The sequence below is a fragment of the Onychomys torridus genome, chromosome 14 (genome assembly GCF_903995425.1).
Source record: "Onychomys torridus chromosome 14, mOncTor1.1, whole genome shotgun sequence".
NCBI lineage: Eukaryota > Metazoa > Chordata > Mammalia > Rodentia > Cricetidae > Onychomys > Onychomys torridus.
In genome coordinates, this window is record NC_050456.1 from 30553813 (window position 1) to 30580634 (window position 26822).

The window sequence follows — 26822 nt, forward strand, 5'->3', positions numbered from 1 at the left end:
TGAGCATTGCATGTTCAGTTACAGAAAGACAAGGTAGAAACCCTCATATCAAGGCAACCCAGTAGAACAAAAGGGTTCTGCCAGCAGGCAAAAGACTAAGAGATACCCCAACTCCCACAGTTAGCAGTCCCACACAAACACCCAGCTACACAACCATCACGAATATACAGAGGACCTAGTTCAGGCCCATACAGGGTCCATGATTGTTCCTCCAGTCTGTGATCCCTTAAGAGCCTTGCGGAGTTGATTCTGTGTGCTGTGCTCTCATGGTATTCTGGCCCCTCTGGCTCCTGCAACCTCCCCACCCCCCACTGCTTTGGAGGGGTTCCCCTTGCTCCACCTAGTGTTTGGCTGTGGGATTGTTTATCTGCTCTCATTAGTTGCCGGATGTCATCCATCTGTTGACAATTGGGCTAGGCGCTAATCTGTGGGTATAGCAGAGTATCATTAGTATATCATTGGTAATCATTTCATTGATATTTTTTAACTTGTCCCTCTTGGCTCTATCCTGGGTCTCTAGGATGGCCAGCCTCTAGCTCCTGACCATCCAAGCGGTTTCAAACGTGGGCTCGCTCCTGGGATACTGGCCTCAAGTTGGACCAGTCATTGCTTGGCCACTCCCACAGGTTCTGTGCCATCATTACCCCAGCACATCTTACAGGGAGAACAGATGCACGTTGAAGGTTTTGTGGCTTGGTTGATTTCCTAGTCCCACTGCTGAAAGCCTTGCCTGGTTATAGAAGAACGCTGGATCAGGTTCCATATCCCCCATTATTAGGAATCTTCCCTACGGTCACTCTTGTAGATTGCAGGGTGTTTCCACAGAACTAGGCTTCCACATCACCCCAAAAATGTCGTGTAATTCCAGTCATCTCTCCCAGTAATTTCTCCTTCTGTGCCCCCTCCACCTGATCTTTCCTCTTTCCATACCCACCCACCCCAAGACTACTCACGAATTCTATGCTACAACTTCCCAGGGAGATCCAAGCCTCCTTCCGTGAGCTCTCCTTGTTATTAGCCTCTCTGAGTCTGTGGATTGTAGCATGATTTTCCTTTAATTAACATCTAATGTCCACTTACATTACATGTTCATGCCATGTTTGTCTTTCTGGGTCTGGATTTTACCTCATTCAGGATGATATTTTTTTAATTCTATCCATTTGTCTGCAAAATTCATGTTGTCATTGTTTTCATAACTGAGTAATATTTCATTGTATAAATATACTTCATTTTTTAATCCATTCTTCAGTTGATGGACATCTAGGTTGTTTCCAGTTTCTGACTATTATGCATAAAGCTACTATCAACATAACTGAGCAAGTGTCCTTATGGTAGGATGGAGCGTACTTTGGGTATATGCCCAAGAATGGTATTGCTGGGTCTTGAGGTAGTTTAATTCCCAATTTTCTGAGGATCAAACATACTGATTTTCACAGTGGCTGTAGTAGTTTGTTGTCCCACCAGTAATGGAGTAGTGTTCCCTTTGCTCTACATCCTCTCCAGCATGAGCTATCACTTGTATTTTTGATCCTAGCCATTCTGACATATATGCAGTGGAATCTCAGAATCATTTTGATTTGCATTTCCCTCATGACTAAGGATGTTGAACATTTCTTTAAATGTTTCTCAACAATTTGATATTCCTGTGTTGAGAATTCTCAGTTTAGATCGTACCTCATTTTATTTGGATTATTTAGTTTCTTGAATTCTTCATATATTTTGGATATTAGCCTTTTGTTGGATGTGGAATTGGTAAAACAAACAAACAAACAAACAAAAACAAACAAACAAACAAAAAACATTTTCCTATTCTGTCGGCTGCCATTTTGCTTTATTGATGGTTTTCTTTGCATTACAGAAGATTTTCAGTTTCATGATGCCCCATTTATAAATTGTTGATGTTCATGCCTGTGTTCTTGGTGTTCTCTTCAGGAAGCTGTATCCTGTACCAATGCGTTCAAGTCCATTCCCCACTTTCTTTTTTAGCAGGTTCAGGTATTTCCATTCCCATTTCATTCAACTTAAAAGAAGGTCTAAATTATCTGTACCATCAGAGTAAAACTTCTGTGAAGTAATGTACTTCATTTTAACTTTTGGGTACATCATACACACATACACACGTGCTTGGGCACACGCATACACTTCCTACACATACACACTTGTGATGACAGTAAAAAGGAATATGACAGATCACTTTTTGCTTGAATGTTTTACATGTTTTCTATTGATATCAAATTAGTAGAAATTTGATAACTTGTACTGTCTATATATTATCTGATGTTTCATGTAGGTTAATAGTCTAAACACAAGCTAGTGGGTTTTCTACTTGAAATTGCAAGAAGGGTATTGAACTAGTTGAATATTCTTCTTAGCACTTGAATTGGTCCAAACTGATTTCCGAGTCTTCTTTGATTATTGGTAAAATTTAGTTCATGTTACTATAATGAAAATTAGCAGTGAGAACAGAGAAATGCAGTCTATGCTGACTACGGATACGGAAAGCTTGAGGCTTCTTTGAAAAGTTGATAGATAATATCCTCAGGTTAACTATATGTGTATTCAAAGTAAAATTAGTGGTTTCACTTGGCTCTGTAACATTCTACTTTTGATGTATTTATCAGCTAGAAAGGTTGCACCATGTACTTTCAGTAGGAGAGTATTAAACACTAGAGAGTGGAATGATAAGAACAGTTATAATCACATCTAACACACATTATAACACATTTTCTTATTATTTTTAACTATACCAACATTTTGTAAGTTATATTGCAACATTAATTGGGCTGTCATTCTTGAGCACTACGTTTTTGTTTTGTTTTTTTAATAAACATGTAGGTTGTGTATGTTGGGGTTTGAGGTTTGAAAAGCTGGGCCTTTACTTTCTTACTTATAAGTCAATGACTTATTGAAATTGAAACAGGATGAATACTGGGAACATGATTTATAATAGGTAAGGTATCTGGCCACTTTCTAATCCCTAGAGATAAATAATGGCTATTACTCTCCCATTAAAAATACTTCTGTCAAAAGCATTGCCACTTGACAATTTAAAAACAAAAACAACAACAAAAAAAACCAGTCATTTACTCAGAAATGGCCATTACTTCATGCAGTAGCAAGTAACTGTGAAAATCCTTCCAAAATTAGATGACAGAGGCTGCCAAGAAATGGAAAGTAACTATTTTGTCATCTGAAAACTAACAATGTCCTTCCTGTCCTTCAGAGTTTACACTCACATTGACTTTCCTCTGAGTCAGGGATTATTTAAGTGTCCCCAACTGCCACTTAAACAGTACACATTCCTTGAAAATAGTGTACCCCAACCAAACTCAACATCTTCTATGAGCCTCAAATCTTTTTTCTATATATTAAATAATTTCTATTAATTCATTGACCAAAGCTTGAATTAAGTAAGCCAACCAACTCTTTTGAGGACCCTGTGTATTTATGATGAAATCAGAAATATTTCTCACCTTATTTTCCTATAGTCAGAGAATATCTGTTCTTGAAACCATGAGTAATGATTATAAGACTTCCTTAGCTAACCTAACTAATGGATTTCCTAACTAACTTCCTATCAAAAAGTGCCCAAGGGCACATGCTTAGTATGCTTGCTCATTTCGATATCGTAAAATAGGTGTGGGTTTTTTTTGGGGGGGGGTTGTTTTGTTTTGTTTTTTTTTCTTTTGGCAATTGAACTGTAGCCCAGAGCAAACTGTCAAAAACACGTCAATTAATATACAATTTTCACATTTGTGACTTAAATCTCACCCCAATAAATTAGCATTAAAGAAATCTATTTTTAACTTTTAAACATTTTTCAAAATATGCTCTTAAACATACATATTGGGAGAGTCTGTAGCTGAATAGATTTTTATATTGTATATTCATTTGTAGTCACTTATAGTTATTTACTTTTGGTGTTCTTATACTCTCAAAGTCATTCTGTATCAGCAATTTGGACTAGCTTGTATATGAATAGACTGTATTTTTTAAAATAACAATGTAAACAGTTTTCAAGAAAATGCAGGTTTCTAGAACAAGCTCAAAAAAAAAAAAAAATGAAAAGCCTTTTTTTCTAGTCGGGTATGTGGCACATATGCAGCCTCATCATTCAAGACATTAAGCCAAATAGTTTAGGCCTGGCCTGGGCTATCTAGAGAAACTCTGTAAGAAGGAATTAAAGAAGGAACATGGGTAGAAACCAAGTGAAGTAAATAGAAAGGTCTTTCATCACACCTACACATAACTTTGACCCTCAAGGTCACTTCCAGGTCCAAGATGGCTGCTGAAGTTTCAGATATATCCAACAGAGAAAGGATAGGCAGGATGCCTTCTGTCTCTATTATCTCCCTTCAAGCCATCTTTGAATTTCTCAACATTTTTTCTTAAACATTGTTGGAGGTAATGGTTTACATGACTAAACCTGTCTTTCAAAGAAGGCAGAGAGTAAATTATGCTGGAAACAGTGATCTATATGGCTGAAGAAGTGAAGAATGAATTTGGGAATGAAATCAGCATGCCACTGTGCTCACAGATACATGTTTACGCATACACAATAGGTATATGTGTAGAATTATATATTTAAATAGGTGCATGATTATCTACTTTCTTACCAAGTCCCTGTCTGGTTTCAACTTCTTTATGATTCATAAACAAACATGTGACAGCTTCACTGAATTTTTACCAAGACAAGCAGCAGACTCCACCCTGACTTCGCCAGTGAGGATGCAGCTGCCACAGCTGCCAATGATAGAGCATCCATTCTGGATAAATGGTTTAAGTAATTGCTCCAGTGCATGCTGCTCAAATAAAGCTGTGTGTTTTACTCTTAATTTCCATCCTGGGTTAGTGTAGTGTTGGATTTCAAGGCCTCAAAAGTTTCAATATCAGTCTGAGACATATACAAATCATGCAGATTTTACTGAAAGCCTTTTATTCCAGATAAACATGTATTCTGTCTCAAATACAGCATAATCTTCTACATGCTGGTATGTGCTTAATATCTGAGAGGCTGGAGGAAGAGAGGGGCCAGAGAGAGATAGACACAGAAAGAGAGAGAGAGAATTAACACATTCCCATCAGTGCTATGAAAGCTTCCATATGGCGTTAGTTTGTCAAAATATTTCTGTAGGCATCATGCTGGAACTTTCTGCCCACGCACATATTTAGTGGTTAAGCCATCAGTGATTCCTCTGATTCCTTCATCTTTCTTTTCTACCCCATTCAATCAAAAAAAAAAAAATATCACCTTAATGGGTCCCTTCTAGTCAGCTGGTTTCAGTTGGAAGTATCTAGGTTACTACAGTGCCTACAATTTTATCAAATGACAGCTTTTGCTATCTGTATTTTCCGACAGAATTATCTCTATTTCTAGTTATCTGAATTCTCTCATACAATGTCTTTATGATTAACATTTTTCTGTGTTGCTCTGAAACTCTACTTCTAGAATTGCTTTGAGAATTTCATACTATGTATTTTGATCATATTCATCCCCCAACTGCCCCCCCCTAGCCTCCCCTACCCACCCAATTTTGTGTCCTCTTTAGTTTCATCTCCAATTTTTGCTTTCTAGACACTTGGATGTGTAGACTTCACCTGCAGCTTAGGTGGACCTAACAGGGCTATACCATGAAAAAAAAGTAACCCTCCCTTTTCCAGCACCTACCACTAACCAATAGCTACTAAACTAGGGGAATCAATTTCTATCCACCTCCCCTCTCCATGCTGGAATCTTGTTTTGCCTGAGCTTGCATAGATCTTGTAAGGTTGCAACAATCACTATGAATTCTTCTGCACAACTCTCCTGCTGTGTCTAGAAAATACTGTATTTTCCTTGTATTCATCCACAGCCTCTGGCTCTTACAGTATTTGTGCATCCTATTTCTCTAAAAATCCCTGAGATTTCAGAGGAAGAGGTGTGATACAAATGTCCCATTTAGGACTGAGCAATCCACAGTTTCTTATCTTCTGCACTTTTGCCAGCCATAGACTTCTCTGCAAATCATCATCTATCGAAGCTTCTCTGATGAGGAACAAGACATGCAATAATCAGTGGGTGTAAATGATAAGTCATTGGGAATCAGTTTAATGCTATGTTCTCTTAGCAGAATAATAAGAGCAGGTTCTCCTCTAGATCTATTGATTTGTCTTAGGTGTTTGTCATGGATTCTTAACAAGAATAAAGGTGGCAAGTGAAACAATGAGAATTCATCTCACATCAGTCAGAATGGCTAAGATCAGAAAAACTAATGATGACAAATGCTGACTTAGGTGTGGGAACAAGGGAGCAGAATTATTCAGTGCTGGTGAGTATGCAAAACTATGGAGCCACTACTAAATCAATAAGTAAGTTCCCCACAAGACAGACATGGAACAACCACATTACTCAGCAACTCTATATCTTTCTATGGAGGTATCTCTTCATCCATTTTTATTGTTACTCTACTCCTAAAAGTTAGAATATGGAAACAACACACAGGTCCATCAGTTGAGGAATGGATAATCAAAATGCGGTACATTTACACAACAGCACGTTTGTTACATAGCTATTAAAATTGAAAGCGTGACATTGATTAAAAAGTGAATATTGCTGGAAATAATCATTCAGCTTTTGATGCCTTCTATAATGTTTTATACTTTAATATATATATGTTTTTTTTTCGAGACAGGGTTTCTCTGTGTAGCTATGTGCCTTTCCTGGAACTTGCTTTGTAGACTAGGCTGGCCTCGAACTCACAGAGATCCACCTGCCTCTGCCTCCCAAGTGCTGCAATAAAGGTGTGCACCACCACCGCCTGGCTTATTTAGTATATTTTTAACTCAAGGATTCTGTTTGATTTTAAAACAACTTTAATCTTTCTGCTAACATTTCTAATTAAAATGCTGAATAATTCCTCTGATTCCTAGAAGTTCAATAAGTTTCTTGAAAGAGTTAATTTATGTTTTCTAATGAAGATTTGCAAGTTCTGGCTGTTTGTGGCATGTTTCTGGTTTCTCTGACCATTAGGCAAGACCTTGGTTCCCTGTACATTCTTGATGATTATGGTTGTGCAGCATTATCTAGATATGAAAAGACCAATATTTATTTAAATCTTGATCTTATTTTTGATATACCCATGCTTACATAAATTATTATCCGAATGGTAAGAGTCTATTCACTTAATTCACTGAGCCACTTCACTTAATTTGGCACTAGATGGCACCCTTCATCCAAGATGATAATGATTTTTCCATGTCTGTTGACACCTGTCCAACAGTAGAGGGTAATCCAAGTTCATGCGTGTTTAAAGTCTGCAGATGAGGTGTTATTTAAGATGAAAATGATGAATATCTAAAGAGGCCTATCCATCCCTGCAATCCTCTCTCTGGTACCAGTGGGTCCACATGCCTTGTCTACATTCACCTATATTATGGTCATGTACATAGATTTCTAATATTGGGCAGAATTATTGCTGAAGGATCAGCTTCAGGCTCTCAGGCCTTTCGCACAGCTACCAGTGGTACAAAGATGCAATATTGCTCTTTGCAATGAGTCCATCATTTGCCAAGACCAACAAGATCCAAATTACTATTGGCTGCCTGTGACTACAGTCACGTGGCAAACATCACTGCCAACAGCCACAGGTGGCACTGGACAGAGAAGTCTAAGAGCCACATGTCTGTGCCAGACCAGCCACCACTTTTACGACCAGGATACTCTTGAGTAGGGAGAAGTAAGATATATTAGATAGAGATACCGAGATGTCCAGAGGAAAGACGGAAACACAATACAGCTTTGGGAGGGCCAGGATCCTTATTCATTGGCCAAGAACTTTCTTCCAAAGGGCTTTTTATAACAATGCCAAGGGGAGGAGTAAAAGACCCCCCCCCCCTTGATAGATACAGCCAAGTTAGACTCTTCTAAGCACTTAGTACTCAGGCTTGTGATCCAATCATCCTCTTATGCAGTCCTGCAGGGTAAGGCCACTACGAAACCCAATGGGCTCCAATACGTGTCTCTGGTATACAAAAGCAATTCTGTTATTTTCATAGACCTGATCAGGGAGAGTAAAAGACTGTACTCAGTTTAAGATTGCAACACCTAACACTGAGTCTGAAAGCAAAATTTTATGCCAAGTTCTACCCCAATTAAACATGCTCTCATGCTATCCTTTGTTATCAAAATTGTAAGAGGTATGAATAAAAGCAGAGAATTAATTTGAGATTTGTAGACACAATGCCCTATATAGTCTTTGGAAGGCTTAAGCTATTGGTTCACTCCAGGACTAAGAATTATCCTGGATGAAACGTGGTCATAAAAATGGAACACAGTCCCCACTTGGTATGAGTGGACATTCAAAGGCTCTAATTGTGATCCCTAGGCTTTGTACAAGGTAGTCCCTTCTCTGATGTGATTGTCACCACATGGTCCAGAATTGGACCCCAAAGTATCACAATCCTATGGTGATTCTTGTATTTATTGAGTTCCTTTCTCCCTGAGGAAATTTTGCACCTGCAATGCTGATAATACCTGGATAATGCTTCTCAAGGGACACAAGCTGTGGGCACTGGCCTGGGCTCCTGGTCATGAGACACTGCCATGTGCTAGGTTTCACTGTGTCAGACTTGCTACTAGGTTTAGCTCTGAAACAAATTCTCTTATTTTGCCAAGCTAAAAGCACTCTCAAGATGCATGGAGTTTTATTCAAAGTTTATGAAAACAACCATTTCTTGTTGACTCCTTCAATATGATTTGTTATTTACTAAAACCAGTTACTCTAAGTTCTCATCCAGCTTATTTTAATTTTATCAGGGTAGTTTGGTATATGACTAGTTGCACAAATTGATATATTTGTAAGGAGACAATTGGTAGAGAATCATATCCAGATTCCAACTTCTTGTAACTCTTCCTTGAAAAATTGTAAATAACAAATACATGTAAAATATTATGTTTTCATATAGGAAATGGCTCAATATAATTATATATAAAATTCATTGCACTAAATATTTATCATTTTGTGAATATTTAGGAGTCAATCTCTTCATTTTTCAAAAATATTATGTCACAGGAATATTAGAGTCACATTACTCCATATCTATTTCTTCAAATGTAACACAAAATATTAAAAGGTCTTATTAATTAAAAAAAAATCTGGAGCCAGATAATAGGATGAAAAACTGAGAGATCAGAGAAATAGGACAAGCTAAAGACAATCTCACCTCACCAACACCTCAGTCTCCAAAGAGACCTACTTCCTGTATACCCATGCCTGTATGCCTTTCTGTTCTGCCATCCCATTTCCCCTCTCCACCCAGTTACATCACTTCCTCTTCCTGCCCACCTCTCTCACTTCCTGTCTGTCTGTACAGACCTTCAGACCTTTATGGTTAGTGCTGGGATTAAAGGTATTCATCACCATGCCTGGCTCTGTTCCTAGTGTGTCCTTGAACTCACAGAGAATCAACCGAATCTTTGCCTCTCAACTGATAGGATAAAAGGCATGTGCTACCATTGTCTGACTTCTGTGTTTACCATAGTGGCTGATTTTTTCCTGTGATCCTCAGATAAACTTTATTTGGGTGCACAATTTATTGGGGATACAATATATCACCATATTCAAATGTTTTTACATTTTATGTCCTCTAAAGTTGTCCTAACCAAGGTCACTTCTATGGATTGAACTTCCATATACTCAGAACTTGAAATGACACAAAGGCATTGAAATGACAAATTAATTGAAATACATTTTTTTCATATTGTTCTAAAAGGTTCTGCCTGAATACTGTGTCCACTGATGACTAATTATTCTGCATAGAAATGCAATAGAAAGAAACTCTTTTATTAAATACAAGTTGTAACCTTAGGTATCTAATATTTAGTTCCTCACAGAGATTCAGTTAATGCATCATTCTATGAGAAAGAATCCAAGTTCTTTTCATTCTGTTGTTTTCTGAAAGGCACTGGTAATTGGGCAAAAATTGAGTTTCACATGTGGGGAGAGATAGTATCTGGTAATATCACAGACAAATATATGTTCTCCTAAGATACTATTTGCCACCACTTCCTCATCTGAAGACCATCTACCTGTGGACATTTTACAGAGGGGCTTTCTCTTCCTTTTAATCATCCCTCTTTCCCCCACATTCCATTTTATTTACATACAAGAAAAAGAATATGACTTTCCCTTATCTCACTATAACCTTTAAAATTTATAAATTGGGAATGCATTTTCATATATAACGTAGGTTATCAAATTATATAAATATCTATCTTTGCCCCAGATTATTTATACTGAGACTCTGCTGGCTTAATTATTACAAGTATTACAAGTTTTAAGTATAATTTTTTTTCTACACACATCAACTCCTATATAACGTACTTCACATTTACTTCTGAACATTCATATGAAAGCTTACAATGCACAGAAATTAAATTTAAGGAAACGTTTGAAACCTGTTCCAGCTAACTACTGTTACAATTTCAAACTACTGATGTTGTAGCACTGTTGGTAATCTTCACCTGTTTTGTGCTAGACTGCCCTTTCCACAAACTATCTTCTAGGAGGAAATGCACTCATTTCAGTTACTGGTGGAATTTCCCAAGATGCACATAACATGAATTTTTGTTTGTCTGTTCTTTGTTTACTTAAATGACCTGGAATGAATGAATGAATGAATGTTTCTTCTTTTGAGTTTATTTTTGAAATGAAAATTTTGTACTTTACCTATCTTCATATGAGGATTAAAAAGCATTTGAAGGAAATCTGTGTGTTACCAGAGGTGAAAATAATTATCAATAACATCCACCCACAAGCTCTGGGACCTCCACCAGTGAACTGTCTGCAAATAGTAAAATAGTAGCACAATGTTAAACAAGTAACAAATCTCTTTTTTATTGGAATTGAAGCCCATTTCATAAGATTGTAGCCATATCTGACATTTTTTAATTAGCAAAGAATCTGCGCTTAGATAATTCATTGGCCTAAGGAAAAACCTACTATTATTTTGCTAAAGGAGCATAGAAGTAATATCACTCCCAATGACATATTACTGTATTCATGCACCAGAACATCACCCAATCCTCCCAAGACAGGCTTCTCTTTGCAGTAGATGGTAATTAACAACAGGACAATATGCAGAGAGTGATACATGATGTACCACTCTAAGTGAAATGTCTTCATCACATTCAGGGGTCAGTTCAGAAGAAGAGACAGAAAGATTTTCTTCTTTTTTTATTATTAGGAAATGTTCTATTCATTTCACATACTAACCACATATTCCCCTCTCCTGCCTCCTCCTGCTCCCCGGCCTTCCTCCCGAACCCACCCCCCATTCCCACCTCCTCCAAAGCAAGGCATCCCATGGGGAGTCAGTAGAGCCTGGTACATTCAGTTGAGGCAGGTTAAAGCCCCTCCCCTTCATGAAGGCAGTGTTAGGTGTCCCATGATGGGCACTGGGCACCAAAAAGCTTTCTCATGTAGCAGGGACAGATCTTGATCCCACTGCCAGGGAACACCTTAAACAGGTCAAGCTAAACAACTGTCTTGCCTATGCAGAGGGCCTAGGCCAGTCCCCTGTGGGCTCCACAGATATTGGTCCACAGTTCATGAGCCCCCACTAGTTTGGTTTCGTTGTCTCTTTTCATTTCCCCATCATGGTCTTGATGTTCCTTGCTCATAGAATCCCTCTTGTCTCTCATCAACTTAACTCGTGGAGTTCAGCCTGCTGCTTGGTTGTGAATCTCTGCATCTGCTTCGATCAATTACAGGATGAAGTCTCCCCAGTTTGCTCATGGAGATCTCATTTATTTCTCCTTTGCAGGTTGATCCATGTGTCCCTCTTAGGGTCCTCTTTGTTAGCTAGCTTCTCTGGAGCTGTGGATTATAGTCTGGTTATCATTTGTTCTACATCTAGTATCAACTTATTAGTGAGTACATGCCATGTTTGTCCTTATGAGTCTGGGTTACTTCATACAGGATGGTATTTTTTAGTTCCATCCATTTGCCTGCAAACTTCATGATATGATTTTTTTTTATTGTTGAGTAGTACTCCATTGTGCATATGTGCCACAATTTTTTTATCCATTCTTCTGTTGAGGAGCATCTAGGTTGTTTCCAGCTTCTAGCTATTATGAATAATGCTGCTATGAATATAGTTAAGCATGTGTCCCTGTGGTATGATTGAGCATTCCTTGGGTATATGCCCAAGAGTGGTATAGCTGGGTCTTGAGGTAGATTGATTCCTAATTTCCTGAGAAACCACCACACTGATTTCCAAAGTGGCTGTACAAGTTTGCAGTTCCACCAACAGTGGAGGAGTGTTCCTGTTGTTCCATGTCCTCTCCAACATAAACTGACATCAGTGTTTTTTATCATAGCAATTTTGACAGGTGTAAAATGGTATCTCAGATTCCTTTTGATTTGCATTTTCATGATGACTAAGGATGTTGAGCAATTCCTTAAATGCCTTTCAGACATTTGAGATTCTTCTGTTAAGATTCTCTGTTTAGCTCTGTAGCCCACTTTTTGATTGGATTGTTTGGTATTTTGATGTCTAGTTTCTTGAATTATTTGTATAATTTGGAGATTAGCCCTCTGTCAGATGTGGGGTTGGTGAAGATATTTTCCCATTCTGTAGGCTGTCATTTTGTCTTATTGAGAGTGTCCTTTGCCCTATAAAAGCTTCTCAGGTTTAGGAGGTCCCATTTATTAATTGTTGCTCTCAGTGTCTGTGCTACTGGTATTATATTTAGAAAGTGGTTTCCTGTGCCTATGCATTCAAGACTACTTCCCACTTTTTCTTCTATCAAGTTAGGGTAACTGGATTTATGTTAAGGTCTTTGATCCACTTGGACTTGACTTTTGTTCATGGCAATAGATATGGGTCTATTTGCAATCTTCTACATGTTGACATCCAGTTATGCCAGCATAATTTGTTGAAGATGCTTTTTTACCCATTGTACAGTTTTGGCTTCTTTGTCAATAGTCAGGGTTCATATGTATGCAGATTAATGTCATGATTTTCAATTTGATTCTGTTGGTCCTCATGTTGGTTTTTATGCCAGTACCAAGCAATTTTTTTTTTTAAATCAGAGAAACATCATCCTTTACAATAGTCACAAATAATATAAAATACATTGGGGTAATTCTAACTAATCAAGTGAAAGAGCTGTATGACAAGAACTTTAAGTCCCAGAAGAAAGACAGCAAAGAAGATATTATAACATCAAAATATCTCCCATGCTTGTGGATAGGTAGGATTAACATAGTAAAAATGGCAATATTACCGCAAGCAATCTAGAGATTCAATGCAATTCCCATCAAATTATCCCCACACAATTCTTCTCAGACCTGGAAAGAACACTACTCAACTTCATATGGAAAAACCAAAAAACCTAGGATGGCTAAAAGTATCCTATATCATAAAGCAACTTTTGTAGGTGTCACCATCCCAGACTTTAAGCTTTACTATAGAGATATAGTAATAAGGCAGAAAGATTTCTAAGAGCTGGATGTGGTCGTTGTTTCCAGAGAAACAGTGCCATCTAGATACAACAAGACCAATGCATATATGAACTCACAGAGACCATGACAGCATGCACTGGATCTGGACAGGTTCAAGCCAGACAAGACTGAGAAGGAGAAGAGGACACAAAGTCCCACCCCTAACCAAGAAGTTATTTGAAATTGACATCCATAGGAGAAAGGGAAAATTACCTTTCCTCAATGGAGTGTCATTGGGTATATTAAATACACACTTTGATATCCCTGCACACAGGGGTAGTTTGCCAGCACAAAGTAGATTCCATGTTATTTTTGTGTTGTTTGTTTGTTTTGGTATTTTTGTCTTATTGGGTTTTATTTGTTTGATTGTCTTGATTTTTTTGCTTTGTGAGAGTGGAACATGAAATTAGGTGGATAGGAATATAAGGAAGATCTTGAAGGAGTTGGGATGGGAAATAATGTGACTAAAGTCTATTATATGAAAAAATGCTTTTCAAAGCAAATTCTCATTGAAGTGTTTACACATCAAGTCAGACAGAATGTAACAAATTCCTCTTAGCAAATTTAACTTTTTGTGTTACAATCATCTCAATGTAAGATCCCTCATTTTCAAATAGAATCCCTCTTCATATTTTATATTTTATAGTTATCCAGTTTTCATAATGCAGATCTACAATAATTTGTGTGGATATGTTAGAGTAAAATGTATGTTCACATTAATTAGGTATGAAAATATATAATATTATACTAAAAATTCAAGGACATATTAATTGTCAAAGTTTAAGTATCAAAAGATACGTTAAGGCATAATTTTTTTCTATTCCACATTTTGTTTTAATTGAATTTGTTCTGCATAGATGCTGCTTTTCTAAGCTTCAGAGTGTTTAGCAAAGTAGGGATGTTTTGATGAATTTAACTAATTATATTAAATATGATAATGAATTTCACTAACACCTATTAAGGGCCATGAGATCATTTATATGTCATATTTTGACACCTGAGTGTCATAGGTATACTCATAATATCTTTGGTATGTTTTTTGTGGAGACCATGGTTAAAATTGTTTGTTTGATGTGGAGGAGCTGTCTCAGTGGTTATGGGCAGTTGTTGCTATAAAATGCCTAAGTTTGGTTCTCAATACCAGTGTCAGGCAGTTTACCACAGCCTGTAAGTACAGCATCCAGGAATAAAAGCTCTTTACTGCCTTCCATAGGCACTCCCTCACAAAACACCTGCACAAAATTATAATAAGCAAATAAATACATTATGATCATATGTTCTCTAGGGAAACATAAGTATGTGGTAAAGCAAAAACAAAAGTAATTAAAATTAAACAGCCAATTCTGTTTCACTGACTAGAATGCTCTTGTCAAGACTTTAAGAAATTCAATTTTTTCCTACAGTCAGTCATCATATATATTTTTTTTTGTCTCTGGTTACCCACTGATCAGTCCTACACTAGCTGACAAGTTAGAGATCCCCTGAAAGGAGTCAAGCAGCTGCAGGGGGAAGCAGAGGTTTAACTACTGCCATTTGCTGTCTCTGCTAAATACATTATAATCTGTGTAGCTTGTAAAATCTGAATTTGCTTTGATATCCCACTCTAGATGCCAAATAAACACTGGCTCTTGAGCATATGTTATATAACAGCCACAAGCAGAAAGATGTATGAAAAATCATTTTGCAGTGTGTGTGGCAGTTTCTTGTTTACTTATCCATGAGTAACTTTGCGTCTTAGAAGAGTTTTCTTGAAAGAACATGCAATGCAGAGATATGCAGAAATTATCTAAACTCCTACTTGCAGTGCTAGATCCCTTCTAAAATTCTTACCAAAATCTGTTTGCATAATTTACATTTTGCTATTTCTAGAGAGCAAGAGACAGATGTTTGTAAGTTTTATTTGCCTGGATTAAACATCAGTGTGTGTTGGTAAAATTTATCATTTTTAAAATCATTACTATAGCAAAGCAAGAGTACCAAGGACAACATTTCATATCTCCAAATGGTTATTTATTGGTGTAATGTTAAAATTAATAAAATATTATTCATGGTTCTTGATAAGTAGATGAAATTGCCTCTTTACAAGATTCCTTATCTACTTTTGAAATTAGATGTTCATTCATCTTGTGCTACTAACATTGGGAAACTCCTTAACACAATTCATTTTATCAATACTTAGAAATGTTAGACAGAAATGAAACACAGTGGTTAGAGTGTTTTCATGTCTATTCTAAATTTATTCTGACTTTTAAACCATCAAAGCATCAGTGGCTTGTCTATGTTGTCGCTTGATACAACAGGCAGTCATGCTATGAAATAAGCAAAATTTAAGTTAGACCTAGGACAGAACTAAGGAAATATGTCTTTTAAAACCATTACTCATTTCTTATTAAACTTCTGTGTATCGTCTCACAGACTATGCATCTGTGTGTAGTTCTAAAAAGTTCCAATAATTGCATGAAGAGTTTCTGTACAGCTTTTATGAAGTTTTGTAGATCTCCCCATTAGCACCCCCTACAAGACTCTGTCTCCTTGTATTATCATATATAATATACTATATGATCATTTAAATAACTACTTTGACTGCTGATTTTCAGTTTCATCTAGAATAATTTGTGATGTTTTGAATACATCTTGTTTCTAGAATATGATTTTTTCAGGAGGGTTATCTCAGTATATTTTATTTTATTATGTATTTGGCCCTTTATTTAATTTGTCACAGTTACTGGCATTATATAACTCATTAAATTCCTTTATCTTTCAAAATCTTTATAGTTTCTCTTGGTATTTTCCTTAATGTTCCCTTTAATTGGAATCTTGTTTTGCTGAATTTTTCACAATGGCAAGTTTATACCAATTCTACAGTACTTCCTAAAAACTTACTTTGATTTTTTTTTCTATTTTTTTAATTTGTTTTGTTGCTTGTGCTCTTATATGAATCGTTTCCTTTTCTTTCTCTTACTTTTTGTCTTTTTCCCTTATTTAGATTTTTATATTTCATATTAAATTGATAACATTCAATTCTGTTTTCTCTCTGAGATATACAACCTACTCTACTGTAGGAATCTAAATGGACTATTTCTTTAAATCACATGATTTAAATTACTTGGTTTTTCTATAATCACCACATTCTGATGCTATTATCTTAAAGTGAGCTTTTTACCTCTTGGTAGTCAGGGAGGCAATGGTGGTTTCTTGTCACTTAAAAGAATATCTGCACTATTCCTATATATTGCAAAGATATTTTTGTTCTTACCCAGAAATGTATCATGTCTGTGATTCTCCACTCATTTTATACAGATTCAAGTTTCCAAGGTTTCTGAAGAGAATGTCCAGCCTATCTTCTTATAGCTAGTTTTCTTGTTTGTTGGCTAGAAATCTATTTGTTTCTCTGATAATGATTTTCTTTATTTTTATGTTTTACAAAAACATTACTTTACCTAAGTTAAAATGTTTCCCTTTTATTAGAGCTCTTTTGAGACATTTTCATTATCCCTCATCCTTTATTTATGTAGATGAGTCACTGAACAGACAGTACTTTTGTTTTTTCATATAACATTATGTAATATATTTATATTTCATTTCTAGGAGGGTTTTAAGGTCTCTCCCTTTCCTTTGGTTATTTACAGCTATATTATGGTTTCTCTTGATATGGTTTCTGTATGGTCAGCCCAGACTGACACATTTTTAAAAGAACATTTAGAAAATGGCTTACCCATATTTCTACAAATGTATTGCTGCCTTCCATTCTTCTGAACTCCTATTATACCTGTCTTCCTGTTGATAGCATTGTCCCACCTATCACTTGATTTTTGTTTAATTTTCTAGAAATCCTTTTATGACCATTTTTCAGGATCCTACATGTCTTCCCCTGGGGCAGGCTCTGTAGTGATCAGGATCTCTTTATTTGACCCCTTCCTCTCCATGACTGCTCATGAACCACCTGCTTTATTTTCCCTATGCTCTGATTTTTGATAATGTCTCCTACAGAAATCAGAAATCACTTTTTAAATCTATTACTTCACTTATCAGAGCTTCATGCATAGTGATTTAGACCTCTGATAATTGTCAGGTTGTTTTTTCCTTTCTTCTTTTTTTTGGTATTCTTACACTTTTTCCTGCTGTGGAAAGGATAATTCAGTATTAGTATCTTATCAAGAAAACAAGACCTTATCAGTTGAGAATAATAATGGTTATTAATTATATCCACATTTAATAATACATAAAATTACTAAATATTATGACATTAAAAAATATATATATATAATGCTTCTAAAATAATCTACATGTCCTATTACATTCCATTCAAATTGGGTGATACCCTACATCTATTTTCTCTCCTGTTGTGTAAAATATACTTTATGAAATTATCACAATTACATTACTATTTTTACTTTTCATGATTGTTTGCAAGACATGCAATCAAAGTAAAAATGTGAAGGGAAAGACAATGTCATATCTTTTGGACTCAGTGTTTATTATTTTAGTAACTGTTTTCAAATAGCTTTTAAAAATCCATATTCATAATCAAATATTTTATAGTGTGTGGATTTGGATATTTTGTGCTAAATTTTCAGCCTCCTTACTTTTGAGAATAAGATCCTGTTTTTGTGGCGAGAATGTTAAAGCTCAACAATATAAGGAAAGTTTGTAATAATGAATGGAACGAAATCAATAATCTCCCTTAATTGTTTGTTACAAAGGAATCCAACAGCGAAAGCTTCACTCCTCCTTCTGCACTAGCGAGGAAGTGAATATGCTCATGTTTTGAACTCACTTGTGTAAAAAGGATTTTTCAGAATTCAGAATGTTTTTTTCTGAATGCCTAACCTTCCAGTCCCCTAGATCTCCAATTTCGAGCACAAATCTCTAGGTCTGTTGTTGCTATCCTTGTTTGTTTCTTTTCTTTTTGGATTTTTGTTGGTTGGTTGGTTGGTTGGTTGGTTGGTTGGTTGGTTGGTTAGTTGGTTGGTTGGTTGGTTGGGTTTCGTTGTTTTTGTTTTAACTTTTTTAAGTACCTTGGACATATTTTACATATGTAACATATTTACAGAATGATAGCAATCTTTTGACACTTTAGTCTGTTTATCCTTAAATCCTGCAAAGTCTTATAGCATTCTGCTTCAGTGTCCACAACAGATTCTACATGAGAAGTTGTACTTAATACTCATTTGATATCTAAATCAATACTACTGTTTCTCCATTTCCATCTACATCAAATATTCTACTATCGATATGAAATGTGCAATGATTGGTTTTTAAACTGTCCTTTATGTCTTTTTTTTTTTTTTTCAGGCTCTTAAACTTGATCTACAATGGAAAAATTCCTTTTTTGCCTGTTTCTCATTGGCATAGCTGTGCGAGCTCAGATCTGTCCAAAGCGTTGTGTCTGTCAGATTTTGTCTCCTAATCTTGCAACTCTTTGTGCCAAGAAAGGGCTTCTGTTTGTTCCACCAAACATTGACAGAAGAACTGTGGAGCTACGGTTGGCAGACAACTTTGTTACAAACATCAAGAGGAAAGATTTCGCCAATATGACCAGCTTGGTGGACCTGACTCTATCCAGGAATACAATAAGTTTTATTACACCCCATGCTTTTGCTGATCTACGAAATTTAAGAGCATTGCATTTGAATAGCAACAGATTGACTAAAATTACAAATGATATGTTCAGTGGGCTTTCCAATCTCCATCATTTGATATTGAACAACAATCAGCTGACTTTAATTTCTTCCACAGCATTCGACGATGTTTTTGCTCTGGAGGAGCTGGACCTGTCCTATAATAATCTAGAAACAATCCCCTGGGATGCTGTAGAAAAGATGGTGAGCTTGCACACTCTTAGTTTGGATCACAACATGATTGACAATATTCCTAAGGGAACGTTCTCCCACTTGCACAAGATGACTCGACTAGATGTAACATCGAATAAGTTACAAAAGCTGCCCCCTGACCCTCTCTTTCAGCGAGCACAGGTGCTGGCCACCTCAGGAATCATAAGTCCATCGACTTTTGCATTGAGTTTCGGTGGGAACCCCTTGCATTGCAATTGTGAGCTGTTGTGGCTGAGGCGGTTGTCCAGAGAAGATGACCTCGAGACCTGTGCTTCTCCTGCACTTTTAACTGGCCGTTATTTTTGGTCAATTCCCGAAGAAGAGTTTTTGTGTGAGCCTCCGCTCATTACTCGTCATACACACGAGATGCGAGTCTTGGAGGGTCAAAGGGCAACGCTGAGGTGCAAAGCTAGAGGAGACCCTGAACCTGCTATTCACTGGATTTCTCCTGAAGGGAAACTTATTTCAAATGCAACAAGATCTCTGGTGTATGATAATGGAACACTTGACATCCTTATAACAACGGTAAAAGATACAGGTGCTTTTACCTGTATTGCTTCCAATCCTGCAGGGGAAGCAACACAAACCGTGGATCTTCATATAATTAAACTCCCTCACCTACTAAACAGTACCAATCATATCCACGAGCCTGATCCTGGTTCTTCAGATATCTCCACGTCTACTAAGTCAGGTTCAAACGCTAGCAGTAGCAACGGTGATACTAAAATGAGTCAAGACAAAATTGTGGTGGCAGAAGCCACTTCCTCAACAGCACTCCTTAAATTTAATTTTCAAAGAAATATTCCAGGAATTCGGATGTTTCAAATCCAGTACAATGGTACTTATGATGACACCCTTGTTTACAGGTAAGAAAAATACAGCCATCTTGGACCTTTGCGGACCATTATAGTGCAGGGTTTGTAAAGCACTGTTGTTTTAGTTTGTTTCTAAATTGACACCACTAACCTGTGCTGTACTTGTAGCTACCTGACTTTATACTGCATAATGTAATACATGAAGTGGTGAAAACATATGGGAAAATATTTTGAGTGGCATTATTTTAAATAGCACACATTGGTATTTAATACTATGCTTATTTTTTAACCTCATATGAGGAATGTGACTATCAGACAAGAAGACAGTTTTAATTTAAAATTTCAAAAACATACCAGAATTTACACATCCACATGAGTGTTCTTTCCTTCAAGGAAGTCACGTTGGGAGGCTATCCCATTATCCCAATGATGCTGCCATTGCTCAAAGCAGTTTTGGAATTATCTTTAGAACCTTCGGCATACTATTTTGAATATCCTCAGTGGTGGCAAATCTTCGTCTTTTGAGGGTGAGTTTCAATTTTGGAAACAAGCCTTTTGGAGTCAAGTCTTGTCAATAAGGTGGGTGATCAAGATGAGTACTGCCACTTTCAATTTAAAAAAAAAAACATGATGTAACTATAAAGTAATGAGACTGATTCTTTGAGTGATTGAGTTAAGTGCATGTGTGCTGTCTCATGTGCATGGGTTCTTAAGACACTTCCAAAGAGGACATACATCGTATTTTGAGCAGTGAAAGCATCACTGGAATTAAGTATGCAACTACTGGGACAGGACAGCGATGGAGAACTTGTATCTGCTAATTAATTTCTGGTATGTTTTTCTAAAGTTCAGCCTCATTGATTTTTAGTCACATCTTGTCCAATTTTCTGTTGGAAATTCACATTTTTATTCCATATGATTTTGCCCATGACAGATTATTATTACCCCTAGGAAATGATTTAAAGTCACAGTTTTGAAAAAAAAATAACCTGTTTTTAGTTACTATATACAGAAGTTAAATTCTTAAAAATACTTTGCTTATAATTATAAAAATAATTCATGTCTGAAAATGAAATTAATTTCTTAAAATAAGTGTGGACTAGGGGGAGAAACAAAAAAAAAATTATCCTAGCTAGCTATGTAATCAATCCTGGACCAGGTTCTACCTGGTTGAGTTTTAATTTCCTCATCTTTAAAAAGAACGATTAGGCTAAGTGGTTTCTAATATCCCTCTCATCAGTAAATGGATGTGGTGGCAAGCTATGACGTATGAGCATTAGAGAAATGTAGTTTACTCCTGTCTCCCAGGCTCTCCACATGGCCCACAGATAATATTCAATCAGTGGTCCATGAGAGACTGTGAATTCACCACACTTTCCTGTACTGACTATCCATTCTAAGTATTAACTCTGATAAGCTGCATTTTGCTTTCCAAGCCCAAAGTTGTATTCCTGTTCTGAGATATATATATATTCTATGTCATTCTTAGAACCTTTGTGAATTCCTGAAAGCAGTGGTTGTCATTCCTACGATATTTATATCCATTCCATTGTGTTTTATAAAGAATAAACATTGATGTGATTAAGTACTTAGTGATATGCAACATTTAGAATACACCCTTTGAATGTCAGCGGTGATTTTGGTTACCAATACATGCTCTTGTAAGTTTCCTGGTACATTCAGAACACACTGTATAGCTTGTATCCCAGTTTAGTTTTGCCATGGTTTGATATTTCTATCACTCATTTTCAGGAGAAACTATAGTTTCACCCTTTACTTACAAATTAATTTTACTTTCAATTGTATTTGGTTACACCTCAGGAAAAAAGTTAGCAGCAGATACAAATGCTGAAGTCTTTACAGTGGAATGAATCTAGAGATATCTCTAAATGTAAAAAAAAAAAATGTTTCTTGTTGGAGATGCTCATTAGAATATGGTGGTTGGGTGATGTCACGCTCTTAGCAACAGCTTTGTTTCATCATCACGTGTCCAGGTTACTGCTCACACATGCACATCACACTCATTAAAACGTACTGGGAGCTAAGGCATAAGAAATCACAACGTCTGCAAATAAAGTCTGTTCATCCTTATAACAGTAGAAGTTATTAAAGACAGCCTTGGTAGGTACCATTCCATAGTCGCTTACTAGGATTTGGAAAGCAAATGCTCTGAATTGCTGTTCCATTCTGGTTGTTAATACGGTTGTCCATGTTTTCTCTTTCTTCAAATTGCCTTTCAGTCATAGAGGTGTGGTAAGTGCTAAATGGATTTGTTTAGTAGTCAGATAATGTCACAGTCACACCTTTCAAAAGCAATTCGTCATAAATGATTTTTTAGCAGTGGCTTTTATTGGGAGTACTGCTTTGCCAAGCAGCATAATTAGTAAGCTTGTCAAGCCATGGTGCAGGCACCATTAATATAATGCAAACTGTAACAATGAGCTTTCAGCTATTCTAACTGGGTAAATATAGCATCAGATCATTTTTCCACATTTCATATCTGCTATAAATGTGCTTATCTTGATGAGTACTGGAGGAGATAGAACTAAAGTCATCATGACTGTGTGTATATGTGTTTTGTTTTGTTTTTTTTAATATTAACACATATTCCCTTGTCCCTCAGAATGATACCTCCTACGAGCAAAACGTTTCTGGTCAATAATCTGGCTTCAGGAACTATGTATGACTTGTGTGTATTGGCCATATATGATGATGGCATCACTTCCCTCACTGCCACAAGAGTCGTGGGCTGCATCCAGTTTACTACAGAACAGGATTACGTCCGTTGCCACTTTATGCAGTCCCAGTTTTTGGGTGGAACCATGATTATTATCATTGGTGGAATCATTGTTGCCTCTGTGTTGGTTTTCATCATCATATTAATGATCCGGTATAAGGTCTGTAACAACAACGGGCACCACAAAGTCACCAAGGTTAGCAACGTTTATTCTCAAACTAACGGGGCTCAGATGCAAGGGTGCAGTGTCACACTGCCCCAGTCCATGTCCAAACAAGCCATGGGCCATGAAGAGAATGCCCAGTGCTGTAAAGTTGCCAGTGACAATGTGATTCAGTCTTCAGACACATGTTCAAGCCAGGACTCCTCCACCGCTACCTCTGCTTTGCCTCCTACCTGGACTTCAAGTGCATCTGTGTCTCAAAAGCAGAAACGAAAGACCAGTACGAAGCCAAGTGCTGAGCCGCAGAGCGACGCTGTCACAAATGCTGAGTCCCAGAACACTAACAGGAACAACTCAACTGCCTTGCAGTTAGCTAGCTGCCCTCCTGCCACTGTCACAGAGGGGCCCACTTCTCAAAGAGCACAAACCAAGCCAAGTAAGTTTCTCACCGTGCCTGTTGAGAGAGCTAGAGCCAGGCACGGGTCCTCTCTCAATGGAGAATTAAAGGAATATTATTGCTGTGCTAACTCACTGAAGTCACGTGAGCTGTCTCCTAAGAGAAGCATGTCTATGAATGGGATGCGGACTCGCCCCTGCATTTCTGACGATTGTGACGGAGAAGTAACTATTCCAAATGTGGAGTACATATAAGAAAGCTTTATGGAATCTGTTATTTCTCTTTGAAAAAAAAATTACAGCGGAAATTTACAGAGTAAATTGAAATTTGAAATTCTTGTCTTGTCTCTGATACTTGGACTTCAGAATTTTTACTTAGAAGCAAGGTGGAGACAGGGAATATAGGACCTTCATATACGTGCATAAAGGTCACATACATAAAACAGCAAGAGTGGTGGGCACTTAGAGAGAGTCCAGCAATGTCTTCTACCCCAAAGCTAAATTCAGGCCCTGTGACAGCAAATCATATTTACAAAGAGGTTACAGGGACAAGAAATGTCTCAGCCTGTAAAGGCACCAAGCCAGCCACTCCTGACCAATTAGTGAATGGAACCCAGAAGTGGCAGGAGAGGATCCATTGACTTCTTCACGTTGTCCTCTGCCAGTCATGCTAGTACCAAACCCCCCCCCCCTTCTCCCCCCTCCCCGCCCCCTCCCGCATCCATATAAAATAACACATTTTTATGTGAAATGCTATCACAGAAAATGCCTTACATAAAAATTAGATTTCTTGTCATTTAAAGAGAAGTCTGTTTATAAATAAATGACATTTTTAAATGAAGGCCCTGCACGGCTTTCAGTAGAAATTGTGTTGTAAAGAACAACTCAAAGTTTAAATTTGTTGTTCAAATTAAGCCTTCCCAGGAATGCTAAAGTAAATATCTTCTAAACAACAATCTTGATTTGGGGCTAAAATTGTTCTAAACTGCTCACTCCTAACCAGATTTTTCAGTGGAAAAATAATAAAATGAATTCATTTTACATTTATCATATATACTAATCCATAGAAATATAAAGGTAATCATATTTATTCCCCACACAACTGTTGAATGAATGTTTTACATTTTCCTAATACAAGTTAAAGAATCAGAAAAAAAATATATAAGTTTGCTTTTACAAACAGGTGTTTGCCTTTGGCACCAAGTGAAATCAAAGCTTCGAAAGGAGGACTCATCACATTAACAAATGGTAGAAAATCACTTCTCTTTTTCCCTTCTTTGCTATAATTCTGCCCCCGAATGTTTGTCTCTTAAAGTATTTGCATTTTTTTAAAACCAAAGACTGTGGTAAATGTAATCATAACTCATTCCACATAGTGGGCATGCATTATTTTAAAGAATATAAAAAATTAACCAAATGTTTCCTTGGAAAAATTTTTTTGGAGATTTGTTGGAGACATGACTCATCTATATTTAACTCTGTGGTGTTGTTAAGAAATGATATGCATGGTTTTACTTTGTTTTTCCTTCTAGTTTTGTTTTCATTTTGTTATGAGGCTGTATCTTCTGTTAAAACTTAGACCCTTTACTTGGCATCAAACATAACATGTTAGCCATACTATAAGTGAGTACTTCATATATGATAGGAATCATGGGGAGTGAGTTTAATGTGAAATTTGATGCTATTGGTTTGTGGGTTTTGGTTTTCTTTTTGTTGTTCATTTGTTTTCCTATGACACAGGGTGTCATGTATCCCATGCTGACCCCAGACCCACTATGTAATTAAGAATTCCTTGAAGGCTTCCCCATACTCTTGGCTCCACTGCCCAGGTGGGAGGATTACTGTTTTACCCATCACAGCTAGCTCAAAATGATAGTATACTAACTCACATCCCTCACGTTACTTAAAGCTAAATTCAGCTCATTTTTTGTTTGTTTGTTTGTTTGTTTGTTTTTTGTTTCTGTGCACATCCAAAACATTCAATTAATTTTAATTTGGCAGATGTACATCTTACATGTACATTCTCTTGATGCTATTAAATGGGAAGTCACAAAGGTACAGTTGGAGATGACTTTAGTTCCAGTCTTGATTTTTTTTTTTTTTTTTTGAGATTGCTCAGTGTGCTGACTTATTCTTCCTAAATCACATCTCTTCTCCTTGATTCTTTTTTGAGATTTTGCTTTTCACTAAACAAAACGTAATCCTCCTCCATTGTTCCTGTATATGTTCTTTGAGGTGCATATAAAGTCACCTGTGTGGTCTTAGTTCATGAAAGCCAAGCACCTCTCAAAGCAGAGTGACTTTGGGCACTGTTACAGTAGTAACATCTAATTTTAACTATGTATTTTGAATTTACACTGGTCACATTATTTCTAATGAGGTTCTGATTGACAATAGCATGGTAATAATCTTCCCATTCTCAGATTTGCCAAAATCACACTAAACACTTGAATGGACAAATGTTTCCTACTCTTCATGAGAAAGTCTTTTCTGGAGGACAAAAAGACCTTAAAATTATTCAAGGCAAAGCAGGCGAGCCTACGTGCCTGCTCTAAACTACTGCGAAACATAAATGTTATAATTTCTTTTTTTTTTTTTTAGAATTGATCATCTTGCTTATGCTTCGCCTGGAACCTTAAATGGGAATATTTCATTTCTCATAGACATTTGAAAATATGTGACAAAAGCATATGAATTTCATTTTGACTAAAGTCATTAAATAATTAAGACTTTAGTATTTTCATGAGATTTTTAAGGGTATATATGCTTGGACAGTTGTTTCTTAAACATAAGTATCTAAGCCTCTGTTTTAAGTTTTGTAAAAGTTTATATTTTGAAAAATCAACAGAAGACTAGACTACCAAGAAAGTTATCTGGTCTTTATGTGCATTCAAGTGATGGCAGTTTTGCTTATGGAGATAATTAATGTTATTATAATGACTGACACAACATAGATGCTTAGTTGACTGAGTAAATTGATAGATAAATACATGAGTAACTCTAGAGATGGAAGGATTATTATTACCATAAACAGCAGTTTCAACTAATTAGCATTGTGAAGATTGTGGTCCAGAAATTGTTAGCACAGCAGTCAGAGATGCTGTGTTCTTGTTTTTCATTTTTCCATGTAGTACATTGTTTACCTAACCTACCATGTATTGAACATGCCATTTCCTTTTTATGTTTCTGACTATAAGCAGAGTGGAACCATTATTTTTACTTCTTTTTCTTAATTATTTAACTTTCATTTTTAGCCATGTAATATTATCAACTTGTTACATGCAAAGAACAAACATGTGCTCTCTTAGTTATCAGAGTCTTTAAAAAAAAACAAAAACAAAACAAAAAAAGAAACCTATTTACTCTGAATGTTTAGACAAAGCATTATGTATC

At 36.5% G+C, this 26822-nt stretch overlaps 1 protein-coding gene across 4 annotated transcripts in view; it reads left to right on the forward strand.

The window, feature by feature from the left end:
* The window catches only part of Lrfn5 (leucine rich repeat and fibronectin type III domain containing 5), a 281892-nt gene that overhangs the window by 247528 nt on the left and 7542 nt on the right, over positions 1 to 26822 (forward strand). For all 4 annotated transcript variants that reach the window (XM_036206675.1, XM_036206673.1, XM_036206671.1 and 1 more), the window contains 2 exons: positions 18780 to 20184; positions 22757 to 23469. In XM_036206675.1, the coding sequence (XP_036062568.1) occupies positions 18800 to 20184; positions 22757 to 23469 (2098 nt within the window). In that variant the 5' untranslated portion in view covers positions 18780 to 18799. The remainder of the gene's footprint in view (positions 1 to 18779; positions 20185 to 22756; positions 23470 to 26822) is intronic.